Consider the following 15,103-nt stretch of genomic DNA (forward strand, 5'->3'; position numbering starts at 1 on the left):
CTGGACTTTGACTGGGCATTTCTAACACATGAATATGCTTTGACCTAAACCATTCCATTGTAGCTCTGGCTGTATGTTTAGGGTCGTTGTCCTGCTGGAAGGTGAACCTCCGCCCCAGTCTCAAGTCTTTTGCAGACTCTAACAGGTTTTCTTCCAAGATTGCCCTGTATTTGGTTCCATCCATCTTCCCATCAACTCTGACCAGCTTCCCTGTCCCTGCTGAAGAAAAGCATCCCCACAGCATGATGCTGCCACCACCATGTTTCACAGTGAGGATGGTGTGTTCAGGGTGATGTGTAGTGTTAGTTTTCCGCCACACATAGCGTTTTGCATTTAGGCCAAAAACTTCAATTTTGGTCTCATCTGACCAGAGCCCCTTCCTCCACATGTTTGCTGTGTCCCCCACATGGCTTGTGGCAAACTGCAAACGGGACTTCTTATGGCTTTTTTTCAACAATGGCTTTCTTCTTGCCACTCTTCCATAAAGGCCCGATTTGTGGAGTGCACGACTAATAGTTGCCCTGTGGATAGATTCTCCCACCTGAGCTGTGGATCTCTGCAGCTCCTCCAGAGTTACCATGGGCCTCTTGATATGATATGATATGATATGCCATTTATTGTCACTATACATGTACAATGAAATTAAAAGATGCTCGTACTTAGTGCATACATATAATTTAGTACAAAAAAACAAGAAACTGAAAACAAAAACAAAAGGGAGAAGGGGGGGGGGATAGGTGCACAATTCTGCGGCGCTATATACATATATACAGATGGAAGTTCGGGTGTTGGGCTGTGAAGTCAGTGCATGTGTGTATTTCGAGTAGTTATAATTTTCGGAAAACAACTATTCCTGAGTCTATTTGTCCTGGATTTGATGCACCTATAGCGCCTTCCAGAGGGCAGCAGGTCGAACAGTCCAAACGCAGGATGGGAGCTGTCCTTGATGATCTTCTTTGCCCTGCTAAGGCAGCGGGAGGTGTAAATATCCATCAGGGAGGGGGGAGGGGAGAGGGCAGCCAATGATCTTCTGTGCTGTCCTAGTTGGCTGCTTCTCTGATCAATGCTCTCCTTGCCCGGCCTGTCAGTTTAGGTGGACGGCCATGTCTTGGTAGGTTTGCAGTTGTGCCATACTCTTTCCATTTTCGGATGATGGATTGAACAGTGCTCCGTGAGATGTTCAAAGCTTGGGATATTTTTTTTATAACTTAACCCCGCTTTAAACTTCTCCACAACTTTATCCCTGACCTGTCTGGTGTGTTCCTTGGGGTGCATGATGCTGTTTGTTCACTAATGTTCTCTAACAAACCTCTGAGACCTTCACAGAACAGCTGTATTTATACTGAGATTAGATTACACACTAGTGGACTCTATTTACTAATTAGGTGACTTCTGAAGGCAATTGGTTGCACTGGATTTTATTTAGGGGTATCAGAGTAAAGGGGGCTGAATACTGGACTGTACATTGGCCCTTGGGAAAGGGAGAGGAAGGGGGCGTCTGCCTCATGGTCAACTCTGTGAGGTGCTCAGACGTGGCAGTCCTATCCAACTCCTGCTCTCCACACCTGGAACACCTGGCTGTGAAGTGCCGTCCCTTCTACCTGCCGAGGGAATTCACCTCCATCATCCTGATCGCGGTCTACATCCCACCCCAGGCTGATGTCCATCTGGCACTGGGGGAGCTGCACGCCGTTGTGCATCAGACGGCTTACCCCAAGGCATTTACCACCATAGCCAGGGAATTCTACAAAGCCAACCTGAACGTTTTTTTTTTTTTTTTTTTTTTTTTTTTTTTTTTTTTTTTTTTTTTTTCTTTGTTTTTTTGTTTTTTTTTTTTTTTTTTTTTTTTTTTTTTTTTTTTTTTTTTTTTTTTTTTTTTTTTGAAATCGCTCTCGCTCTCTAACTTCCACCAACATGTCTCCTGTAGCACCAGAGGATCAAACAACCTCAACCACTGCTACACGACCATCAAAGATGCCTATCGCTCTATCCCTTCGGTAAATCCAACCATACTGCAGTGCTGCAGCAATTGAAGAGTGCACCCCCAGAGGTGAGGACTGTACAGAGCTGGTCGGGGGGGGGGGGGCCGGAGGAACAATTCCAGGACTGTTTCGAGTCTGTACACCGGGCAATGTTCAGGGACTCGGCAACGGACCTGAATGAATACGCCACAGTCGTTACAGACTTCATAAAGAAATGTGTGGAAGACTGCGTCCCAACGAAAACATTCCAATACAATACAATACAGTACAATACAATATTTATTGTCATTTGAACATCAGTGAGGCTCAAACAAAACTGTTTCTACAGCCTTACAAACAAAAAACGATTCGTACTAGACAAACAACCAATTTAATTCACACAAACATCCATCAGTGAACCTCCTTCTCACTGCGATGGAAGGCAAAGTCTTTTCTCTCCACCTGCCCTTCATTTTTCTCCCGATGTTGAAGCCCGATGTTGAAGCCCCAGGCAGGCGATGGTAAGTCCCATGGCCATTTAAGGCCGCGCCGGGCGATGTACGGCCCCGCTCCAGGTCTAAATGTCACAATGTTGGAGCCCCGGCAGGCGCTGGAATGTCCCGCGGCCATTAAAGCCGCGCCGGGCAATGTACGGCCCCGCTCTGGGTTGTTCCAACCCCGCGACACGGGCTGGAGAAGTTGCTTTGCGTGAGCTCTGGAAAGCGGTCTCCCACCCGGACCCGCGAGCTCCCGGTGTCCCAGTCCACAGAAGTTGCCTCCAAGCTCCGGAGTTGGGTCGCAGCAGCAAGCCACCACCGCTCCCCACGCTCCGAGGCCGGCCAGATGGTAAGACCGCAGCTCCGCAGGCCCCGTGACTGGAGCCTCCAGGTCGTTCCGGCTGGAGGCCGTTCCACGGTGCTAGGCCCCAACGACAACAGAGACCCGACAGGGAAAAGTCGGGTCTCCCGTGCAAGAGATTTTTAACGTTTCCCCCGCCCCCCACGTAAACACAGTTAAAAACAGTATAAAAAAAAAAAACACAACAACTACATTTAACTAGACAAAAAAATTAAAAAAGACAGACAGGCTGTAGGGGCCGCTGCAACAGTGAGTCGCGCCGCCAACCGGAAACTTTCCGCGTGTTTCCTAACCAGAAGCCTTGGATGAATCATGAGATCCGCACACTTCTGAAGTCCAAATCCCAGGCCTTCAGATCTGGAGATGCAGAGGTCAACAAGAAGTCCAGATACGACCTTGGTAAGGCCATCAAAAAGGCCAAAAGGGACCTGCTCCAAGCTGGAGGATTAGACGGATGTTTGGCAACTGTGACCGGGCTTGAATGCCGTCAACTCCTACAAGGCATCTGGAGGCAGCTCAATTGTCTTCGAAGCATCACTCCCTGACGAGCTCAATGTGTTTTACGCACCCTTTTATAGGGAGAACACTGATGTGCCTTCCCAAGCCCCCATTCATAGAAACATAGAAACATAGAAATTAGGTGCAGGAGTAGGCCATTCAGCCCTTCGAGCCTGCACCGCCATTCAATATGATCATGGCTGATCATCCAACTCAGTATCCCGTACCTGCTTCTCTCCATACCCTCTGATCCCCTTAACCACAAGGGCCACATCTAACTACCTCTTAAATATAGCCAATGAACTGGCCTCGACTACCCTCTGTGGCAGAGTTCCAGAGATTCACCACTCTCTGTGTGAAAAAAGTTCTTCTCATCTCGGATTTAAAGGATTTCCCCGTTGATGGTGATTCGCCATGATGGTATTTCAGTCACAGTCACAGAGGCTGACGTCAGAAGATCCTTCAGTGGGGTGAACCCTCGGAAAGTGCCTGGACCTGATGGTATACCCGGTCGTGTTCCAAAAACCTGTGCGGACCAACTGGCTGAAGTTTTTACGGACATTTTCAACCTCTCACTTCTGAGGTCTGAGGTTCCCACCCGCTTTAAAAGGGCATCAATAATACCGGTGCCCCAGAAGAGCAAGGTGACGTGCATCAATGACTATCGACCAGTGGCACTAACGTCTGTTGTGATTAAGTGCTTTGAGAGGTTGATTATGGCGCATATCAACTCCTACCTCGACAAGAACCTCGACCCACTGCAGTTCGCTTACCGCCACACCAGATCAACGGTGGATGCAATCTCACTGGTTTTCTACAGCACTCTGGACCACTTGGACATCAGAAACTCATATGCCATGCTGTTATTCATTGACTATAGCTCGGCGTTTAACACCATCATGCCCTCCAAGCTGGTTACCAAGCTCTCAGATCTGGGTCTCTGCGCATCCCTCTGCAACTGGATCCTCGACTTCCTCATCCACAGACTACAGTCTGTCCGTATTAGTTAGAAATGTGTCATCCTCGATAACAATCAGCACGGGAGCACCTCAAGGCTGCGTGCTCAGCCCCCTGCTGTACTCACTCTTTACTCATGACTGTGTAGCTGGATACAGTGCGAACTCCATCATCAAGTTCGCCGACGACACCACTGTTGTGGGACGAATCACTGATGGTGACGAGTCAGATATAGAAGTGAGATCTATGATTGACCAAATGGTGTCAGCACAATAACCTGGCTCTCAACACCAGCAAAACCAAGGAACTGATTGTGGACTTTGGAAGGGGTAGGATAGGGACCCACAAACCCGTTTATATCAATGGTGGAAAGGGTCAAGAACTTCAAATTCCTGGGCGTGCAAATTTTTGAAGATCTTTCCTGGTCCCAGCACACTGATGCAATCATAAAGAAAGCACATCAGCGCCTCTACTTTCTGAGAAGATTACGGGGAGTCTGTATGTCAAAGAGGACTGTCTCGAACTTCTACAGGTCCACAGTGGAGAGCATACTGACTGGTTGCATCGTGGCTTGGTTCGGCAACTTGAGCGTCCAGGAGTGGAAAAGAATGCAGAAAGTTGTGAATACTGCCCAGTCCATCATCCCCACCATCGAAGGGATCTATCGCAGTCACCGCCTCAAAAAGGCTGCCAATATCATCAAGAACCCACACCATCCTGGCCACACACTCATCTCTCCGCTGCCATCAGGTGGAAGGTACAGGAGCCTGAAATGTGGTACATCCAGGTTGAGGAACAGCTTCTTCCCCACAGCCATCAGGCTATTAAACTCGCCATCAAACAAACTCTGAAATATGTTGTTTAAGAGGGAACTGCAGATGCTGGAGAACCGAAGGTTACACAAAAAAGCTGGACAAACTCAGCGGGTGCAGCAGCATCTAGGGAGCGAAGGAAATAGGCAACGTTTCGGGCCGAAACCCTTCTTCAGACTGCCCAGTCTGAAGAAGGGTTTCGGCCCGAAACGTTGCCTATTTCCTTCGCTCCATAGATGCTGCTGCACCCGCTGAGTTTCTCCAGCTTTTTTGTGTAAACTCTGAAATATAACAGCCTATTGCACTTTATCTGTTTATTTATGTGTTTATATATGGTCTATGCTATGTAGACACACTGAACTGTTCTGTATTTATGCTTACAATACTCTGTTGTGCTGCAGCAAGCAATAATTTAATTGTCCTATCTGGGACATATGACAATAAACTCTTCTTGACTTGTTTCAATAAGATCATTCTAAATCTCATCCTTCTAAATTCCAGAGTATACAAGCCCAGTCGCTCCATTCTATCAACATATGACAGTCCTGCCAACCCGGGAATTAACCTGGTGAACCAATGCTGCACTCCCTCAATAGCAAGTATGCCCTTCCTCAAATTTGGAGACCAAAACTGCACACATTACTCCAGGTCTGGTCTCACTAGGGCCCTATACAACTGCAGAAGGACCTCTTTGCTCCTATACTCAATTCCTCTTCTTATGAAGGCCAACGTGCCATTCGCTTTCTTCATTGCCTGCTGTACCTGCATGCTTACTTTCATTGACTGATAAACAAGTGCCCCCAGATCCCGTTGTACTTGCCCTTTTCCCAACTTGACCCCACCATTTAGATAATAATCTGCCTTCCTGTTTTTGCCACCAAAGTGGATAACCTCACATTTATCCACATTAAACTGCATCTGCCATGCATCTGCCCACTCACCCAACCTGTCCACGTCACCCTGCATCCTCATGGCATCCTCTTCAGTTCATTGTCTATTGTCAGGCTGCCGCCTAGCTTTGTGTCATCTGCAAATTGGCTAATGTTACTTTTAATCCCTTCATCTAGATCATTAATGTATATTGTAAATAGGTGCGGTCCCAGCACCGATCCTGCATCCAAATGTGCTGCAATTTCATCTTTTATAATTGACTCCAGCATCTTCTCCACCACCAATGTCAGGCTAACTGGTCTATAATTCCCCGTTTTCTCTCTCCCGCCTTTCTTAAAAAGTGGGATAACATTAGCTACCCTCTAATCCACAGGAACTGATCCTGAATCTATAGAACATTGGAAAATGATCACCAATGCATCCACGATTCCCAGAACTACCTCCTTAAGTAGCCTGGGATGTAACCCACTCCAAATATTGCATCTTTGACATAAATCATACATTACAAGAATGTTCATTTTATTATATTTTTGCCACTTTACTGAATCATTCAAAATTATTTTATGTTCTCTACCTCTTTGCCAAGTTTGTTGTGCTGCTTTGAAGTGAACACTGAATATATTCACTTCTTCCTTCTTATCAATTATTTAACAGAGGATTTAAAGGTGAATTTCAAACACAAATTCATTAAAGAAGTAGGTACTATGGCACATTGAATACGTTACTGACCGGCAGCCAGCATTTTAGAACATTGAACCAGGGGCATTTGAATCCCACTACAGCAATTTAAATTCCAGTAATTGGATAAATTTGGAATTAAAGAAAAGCGAGTCTCAGTAATGGTTACCATAAAGCTACAGGATTATTATAAAATCCTATCTGATTCACTAATGCCATCCTTACCCAGTCTGTCTTAAATTTGACTTCAAACACTCTTATGTCATTGCCCCATATTCATGGGCAGTAGGGATGGCCAATAAATGTCAGCATTTTGTGTAGCGCTGATTCCCGTGAACAAAAAAAAGGCAATTTTTAAAACATTTCTTTGCTCTCTTATACAAAAGTATGAATTATCATGATGCACCTGTTTCTTTTAAGATTACCCAGTTATATTGAACCTTTATAAAAGCCTCAACTGGAAGATGAATTCAGTTCCCTTAACCACATTTTAGAGAGGATGTAATTCTTAAAATGTGCAGAAGAGATTCATTAGACTAGAAAGATTTGGAATGTTCTCCGTGAAAACAAGAGGTTGAGGAAAGATTTGACAGTGGTGTATAAAATTTTGAATGGTTTCATCAGGATAAATTAAATTAAGCTATTCCCATTTGCAATTGGTTCTAGGATCTTGGGACAGAATGCTAAATTTACAAGCAAAAAAATATGGGAGGGATGAAAATACGCACTAAATGGTTATAATCTGGGACAATGTCTGTGTGGGTTGTGAAATCAAGTTAGTCAGTACAGTTGAAGGTGAATTGTATAAGCAGATGAGCAAAGTCCTGAACTTTTGCATCATTCATTGTCGCTGATAGGACAATTGTAATTCACCATTGGGAAGGTAAATTGCAAATTTCCCATCACTTTAACTGGGAAAGTTGCCTGTTCCATCTGCACCAGATTAACCAGAGGGACCATTGATTTTAAAAAGAAAAAAATTGGTTGACAGAAGGGCAAAGACAAACAATTGCCTTTTCTGTATTTAAACGAGTAGATTTAAATATATTTAATTGATTTTAATTGTTCTATGATGTTTATATGTTTTACTTTTTTATCATTCAAGAATTTTTCTTATTTTAAAATCGTATTTTGAATTTTTAAATAGCTTTTGTGCATTTGCGATAGCAGGTAAGTCTAAAAGCTTAACTGGCTCTCGAAGCATTTCTACAGATAGGCTCTGCAATGTGTGGAGTTTGCCAACCTGCTAGAAACTGGGTCTGGTAAAAGAAGATTATTTCCAAGAGTTATTCCAAATAAGGGGAAGGCAGGTGAGCAGGGAGCATAGGTAGTGCAACTTTCAGCAGAAGATCCAGGGCCATGACAAAACTGTACTCCTACTTTTGCGCAAGAAAACCTGTATGATGGGCAGACAAATTCCAAGTTTGGTTTAGTTTAGTTTAGAGATACAGCGTGGAGACAGGACCTTCAGCCAACGAGTTCGCACTGACCAGCAATCCCCGCACATTAACACAAGTCTTAGAATAAACACAGTCTTAGAATAAAGGGGCAATTTAAGACTGAGATGAGAAAAAACTTTCACCCAGCGAGTTGTGAATTTATGGAATTCCCTGCCACAGAGGGCAGTGGAGGCCAAGTCACTGGATGGATTTAAGAGAGAGTTAGATAGAGCTCTGGGGGCTAGTGGAGTCAAGGGATGTGGGGAGAAGGCAGGCACGGGTTATTGATAGGGGACGACACCAGGTACAATTTACACTTACACCAAGTATACAAACCCAAGCCAATTAACTTACAAACTTGTATGTCTTTGGAATGTGGGAAGAAACTGAAGATCTCGGAGAAAACCCACACGGTCATGGGGAAAATGTCGAGACATCCAGACAACACCTGGGATTGAACCCAGGTGTTTTGCGCTGCAAGGCAGCAACTCTACCACTGTGCCATCATGTCGCCCTTAAGTGATTATCCACCACAATATTTAATCAGTCTGAAGAAGGGTCTCGACCGAAACGTCACCTATTCTTTTCTCCAGAGATGCTACCTATCCCCGCTGAGTTACTCCAGCATTTTGTGTCTATTTTTTATTTAAAGCGGCATCTGCAGTTCGTTCCTACACTCCATAATATTTGTGTTTGTGTACTTGGATATCATGAAAATAAATTTGCTAAAATGTATTTGGATGCGGGATATAAAGGAGATATATGAAGTTAGAAGGGATCAAAAGTATTTTCTTATATACCTGTAGGCTGGTATGCACAAGTCATTCCGCATCTAATCTGTGCTTCCTTAACATCACGTTCTAACACATAAGTCTTTACACTTAAATAAGACTTAAAAAGGTGTGCAGCATTGAACTGAAATATTGGATTACATTTTTTGTCTTGAGTATTTAGTGCATGTGACCAAAGACAAATGGTTTGAGTGCAGTGTTCCTACGAGTACACCATCCTCAAATAAATATATTGGTTAACTGGTAAACATGTAGAAGAAACAAATGCAAACTACAGAGGGTCAGAGTACAAAAACATTTTTAAAAGAAACATTTAGAGATACCATATTGAAAGGCACACAAGACATACAAGATAGATGTATTAATGACACAAGGGGTGGTAAAAGAACATGACCTAATTGCCATTACAGCACCATGGCTATCAGGTGACCAAATCTAGGAACTAAATATTCCAAAGTATTCAATGTTCAACATGAGTAGGCTGAAGGAAAGAGGAGATTGAGTGGCATTATTAATAAAGATGCTCTCAGTCCATTTGTTTGAATGAATCTTGATTCAGCAGATTGTGGTGCAGAATTAGAATCAATTTAGGTGGAGACAAGAAATAGAGAGTAGGAAATATTGGTAGGAATCATTTAAAAGCCCCATAACAGTAGTAATGTTGTAAGACACGGCATAAACAAAGGAAAGGGTATTATTGCGGCTTTAATCTACATATACTGTGTACTGAGCAAATGAAAGATTTAGTGAACATTGGTTCCCCAGGGCTATCATACATGGATCCCTCCCTCACCAAATGGTGCATTTGGATTTTGTCAAGACTTTTGATAAGATCCCACAAGTGAGATTGCTGAGTTGAGCACATGGAAGTAATGGCAATATACTGTACTTTTGCAGGATGTTTTGCAGGAACTTTTACAGATGGCATGATAGCACAGCAATAACGTTGCTGCCTCAAGCGCCAGAGACCCCGGTTCGACCCCGATTAAGAGTGCTGTCTGTATGGAGTATGTAAGTTCCCCCCGTGATTGCTTTGGATTTCTCCGATTGCCTCCCACACTCCCAAGACCTTGGTTTGTAGGTTAATTTGGCTTTGGAAAAATAAAAATCGTATACTCTCTGTAATGTGTAGGATAGTGCAGTGTACAGGGATCTCTGGTCAGCGTGGACTCGGTGGGCTGAAGGGCTGTATTTCTAAACAAAACTAAAATAAGCTGATATGAGTTGTTTATTAGATAGAAAACAAAATGGTTTAATAAGGTTAAAGAACGGTAAGTATAGATCAGAAACCTGGGCATCTTTCCACCTGTCACAGAAAGCTAACATACAAGTGTAATATTTAATAAAAAGGAATTGCTGATACTTGTTTTGGCTAAGATAGATACAAATTCCTGGAGTAACTCAACGGGTCAGACAGCATCTCTAGAGAAAATGGATAAATGATGTTTCAGGTAGTGATCCTTCTGCAGACTGATTGTAGTGGGGGGGGGAAGAACACTACACTGGAAGCAAAAAAGAGGACAAATTACGGTTGGCAGCAGATTACCCCAGCAAGGAAGTTCCCCGATAGGGTGATTGTTGGTGTGAGCCCACATAGTTGCAAACCGTGGAACTGGTTAACAGACTTAGTGAAGGAAGGGGGGAGGGGTGGGGGGAAGGTAATAAGCTACCTCAAGTTGGAGAATACAATATTCATACCATTGGGATGTAAGCTACCCAAGCGGAATACGAGGTGCTGTTCCTCCAGTCTGCATGTGACCTCAGTCTGCCAATGGAGGACGTCCAGGTCAGAAAGGTCAGTATAGGAATAGGAAGGGTAGAAAAAGCAGTTTACAACCGGGAGATCCAGTAGGCTTTGGCGGATTGAGCGTAAATGTTCAGCAAAAACAGTTGCTGAGTCTACGCATGTTCATCAGGAACAAGGCTTGGTGAAACGCAAGGACCAGAGGAACTCTATCCTTGTTATGTCTGGGGGGAGGGGCGTAAGAGCTGAACAACAGGACATTGAAGAAATGCGTGTGAGGAATCCATCAATAACAGCCAGGTGGAAACCACATTCAACTAAAAGAATGAGGACTCTTGGATCTTGGATGTCCTTGTATGGAAAATCTCTTTGTGTGAGCAGATAGAATCATAGAGTGATACAGTGTGGAAACAGGCCCTTCGGCCCAACTTGCCCACACTTGGGCACCATGTTCTAGCTACACTAGTCCCAGTGTACACTAGATGTGGCAGAGATTGAGGAATTGAGGATATGAGATAGCATCTTTGCAAGAGACAGGATGGGAGGAAGTGTAGTCAAGATAACTGTGGGAGTCAGTAGGTTTGTAGTAGATACCAATTGATAGTCATTTTTAATCCTGTGATGGAGACAGAGATCAAGAAAGGGCAAGGAGGTATCCTGACCAATTGTTGGCTAGAGACATCTGTGAGCCTGAGGGTGGGTGGAAAGAGGGAGGGGGGAGGGACGTGCTTGTAGCCGTTACCTAAGTTTGGAGAATTCACCAATCATACCATTAGGTCATAAGCTACCCAAGTGGAATACGAGGTGCTGTTCCACCAGTCTGCATTTGGCCTCAGTCTGGCTATGGAGGCAGCCCAGGACAGAAAGGTCACTATAGGAATGGGAAATGGAGTTAAAATGGGGTTAGCAACTGGGAGATCCAGTAAGCCAATATTAGTGTGATAAGCAGTTAAAAAGCCAAATGGTATTTTAGCTTTGGTTACACAATGGTATTTTAGCTTTCATTGATAGAGAATTTGAGAACCAAAGTAAGTCTGTGTTATTACAATTATATCGGATCTTGGTGAAACCATATTGGAAAATTGTGTACAATTTTGTGTCCTTTCCTAATAAAAAGATGTACAGGCTTTAGAGGGAGTGCAGTGTGTTGATTCCTGAGAAGGTAGATCTGCCTGAGGAAGAAAGATTGAATTATCTAAACTTCTGGTTTTTTTTTTTTTTTTTTTAAAGAGCTGAAAGAATGAGAGAGGACTTGAATATGGAAGGATTCCTGACAAAGAAATATTAACTATATGTCATTAATGGAAATGCATTGTAGGACAATCTTGTGGAGAAACTTCTTTACTCAGAAGTTGACGAAAACTGGAATTGGAATTATGTTCCCTGGAGACCCATGGTAGCTCAGTCAAGATAGGATTCAAAACTGTTATTTTTTGGATACAAAAGAAATCAAAGGATAAGGGAATGAATTTTTAAAAATTGCATTTTAAAAAGAAGAACCACCATGATCATGCCTTTACTCATTTCCTTATGGAGGAACAATATTCACATTAAACATCATAGCACAAGTCTAATGCTCATGAAGACAGTCCACTCAAACAATAACAAATTCAAAGAATGAGAAGTGTCACCCATTTTAATGGATTTTTACAGGGCTAAATCAATTAGAATGTCCTTATAAAATGTCTTTACCTGCACCATGAATCTGTAATACATCCGGGTTTGAAATGCTCGCCATGTTTTCTGAATGATGATTGCCATTTTCTGCAAGTATCTTTTAAAGTAAACATATTTAATATTGTTAATCACATCTAAAAGAGGTTCTGCACACGTTATATTAAAAATTAATTTCTTATCATGTCTGGAGAAATCGTGTGAGGTCACCAATTAAAATCTACCTGAACCAAACCAAACAAACTTGTAAAAATTCAACAGTGTAGAATTCCCCTCGCTGGACCCCGCCTTTCACCACGTCAGCTTCCGCATCTAACACATCATACTTGGACATTTCTGTAACCTCAAATGTGACCCCACCACTATTCCCATCTTTCCATGTCCTGTCTTTTGCAGAGATGGCTCCTTCCACAACTCATCCCTTCCTACCCAAACCCTTTTGGTCTCGCTGATCAATACATCAGCGAGACCAAACATAGACTGAACTGAACTCTGAATACCATCAATCCTACCTCCCTACGCCTCACTTTGTCAACCTATGACCTGTCCCACCTTGTCATGCCTCGCCCCTTTTTCACCTTTCTGCCCCCTATATAATCAGCTTGAAGGGTTTCGACCCAAAATGCCGCAATCCATGTTCTCCATGGATGCTGCCTGACCAACAGAGTTTCTCCAGCATTTTTGTGTCCTTTTGTATATTAACCAGCATTTGCAGTTATTTTTTTCTACTTAGTAACACACAAAAAAAAGTGATTATAACACAAACAAAAAATTTAAATAAAAACATAATTTAAATAATATTAGAGTAAATCCGAACCAGTTACCTTCCTTTATTTTATTAGTGCAGAACTGTTGACAAAATGCTGAAGGATCAGATATGATGCTTATTTGGTCTCAGAACTCTGATACCACAGGTGGCATCAGAGATTAGAAGTACCCACTTCAGACCATCATTTAATTCCATGTTTCTCTGCTGTAGTGAACAAGTGTACCAATCTGGATCTTACTCATAAATACACTGTAGCTGGCAGCGCTTTTGCAGTGAACTGTTAATCAGTCAACAGGACGATCCAGCAGAATATTACGTTGAAATATTTGAAAGCCTTTTCCAATTTGACCAGTTATTGTTTCTTTTCGAAGGTTCTTTTGTAATTTTTATAATTTCATTCTCCAATCCTTTTCTAAACCAAAGTCTTCTTGGCTGAAAGCATAGGGTGGAGAACTATAACTAAGGGTTTTGATGGAATGAATAAAGATGGTCCATTTTCTTTTGTTAGAGAGTGAATGATAAGGAGTCATCAATTTAAAATTATGATTAAGAATGTGGAGCGAATGCTTAAGTGAAATTTCTTCACATTCTTTCGATTGCTGGAGCATGGAATGCTTTACAAGGAGCCATTTATGGAACGATCGTTGCAAATTTAAAAAGAAAACAAAATACTTGTTTGAAACAGACAAAGATGTAGGGTAATTGGATCAAAGCAGAGGGGCGAGACTAGATTTGGATCACTGTAGCAAATTAGAAATATGGCATTGTTTAAGGCATATTAAACTGTCACTGCGCTGTGAGCCATATATTCAGCTCGAGGGCAGTACTGACAACTGGGAAACATATCATGCTCTGCTGAACAGGAATTGGACATAGGCTTTGATGTCGGTTAGAGGTGTTGGGTATGTAAGTAGTGAAGGCCGTGGGAAGGAGGCCCAGTATAAAAGACTAAATGCATAACTTAAACTGGACATGGGTCAGGTACTCAGCACCAGACAGGTACCTGTGCAGGCAGGCCCTCTTTATGCAATGCTGAAGCTGGCCTCGTATGCATTTATGCAAATTTCCAGTTAACTTTCTAATTTTCATTGGCAATACATCACAATGCACAAAGAAATGGGTACAATGTCTCTCAATTTGAGAACATAAGATTTGCGGACATAAAATGTGAACATTTGCACAGATATATTTTGAATATTGTAGTCAACCAATGACCACTTTGGTCATGGACCTGTCACTTGAACATTTATTAGAAGCAGGAATCAAGACAATGACTGCTTCTGAATCTGCCTTACACACCGTTCTGCAAGTGCCAAAGCAAAACAAACACAGAAGTTAATTTCAGTTGAACGAGAAAGAACACAGTTATAAACAGAGATCGGAGTGGCTGGATTTTATCCTCACTGGCTTGTAGGAGTCCGAAAGTTGACATTACAAAGGTTTATAAAATTTTGCAGAGTATAGTTAGGATAGATAGTCAGGGTCCTCGTCCAAGGGCAGGGGCTTTTAGAACAGAGGGCTCAGGTTTAAGTCGAGGGGAAAGAAAGATCTGAGGGGCAATTTTATTTGTACAACGGATGGTAGTTGTTGGCATGGATGAGGTGGGCCAAAAGGGTCTGTTCTTGCCCTGTACAATTCTATGATTCTGCAATTAATTTGAGGAGTAGGTTAGATATCAGGATGGGGAGAGTATTTTATTGGCGGGTAAAGGGAGATGGAGTAAGGACAAGTATGATTGAACAGGTCTGAAAGAGTGCATGGAAGCCTTGAAGAAGTGCAGCTAAGTAAATTCAAGGCCCAAGCCGAGTAGGTATCCCTGTAAAGTAAAGCCGGTGGTTGGAACATAGGGGATGGGAGAGGGGAAATAGGGGATGGGAGAGGGGAAATAGGGGCTGCAAAAGAGAACAAGTGGTCTCAGTGATGGGAGATTAGCATACAGAGGAGGGGAAAGTAGCAGGATGGGGTGGGTGACCTACCCTACTTCCTGTGCACACATGGTAGTGTAGCCAAACATAGAGCCGACTTGATCTT

At 42.9% G+C, this 15,103-nt stretch overlaps 1 protein-coding gene across 3 annotated transcripts in view; it reads right to left on the reverse strand.

Annotated features, from left to right (window-relative positions):
• The window catches only part of spata17 (spermatogenesis associated 17), a 207,514-nt gene that overhangs the window by 175,243 nt on the left and 17,168 nt on the right, over nt 1–15,103 (reverse strand). For all 3 annotated transcript variants that reach the window (XM_055639730.1, XM_055639729.1, XM_055639731.1), the window contains one exon: nt 12,322–12,403. In XM_055639730.1, coding sequence (XP_055495705.1) covers nt 12,322–12,403 — 82 coding nt within the window. The remainder of the gene's footprint in view (nt 1–12,321; nt 12,404–15,103) is intronic.

Source organism: Leucoraja erinacea, chromosome 8 (genome assembly GCF_028641065.1).
Source record: "Leucoraja erinacea ecotype New England chromosome 8, Leri_hhj_1, whole genome shotgun sequence".
Classification (NCBI taxonomy): Eukaryota; Metazoa; Chordata; class Chondrichthyes; order Rajiformes; family Rajidae; genus Leucoraja; species Leucoraja erinaceus.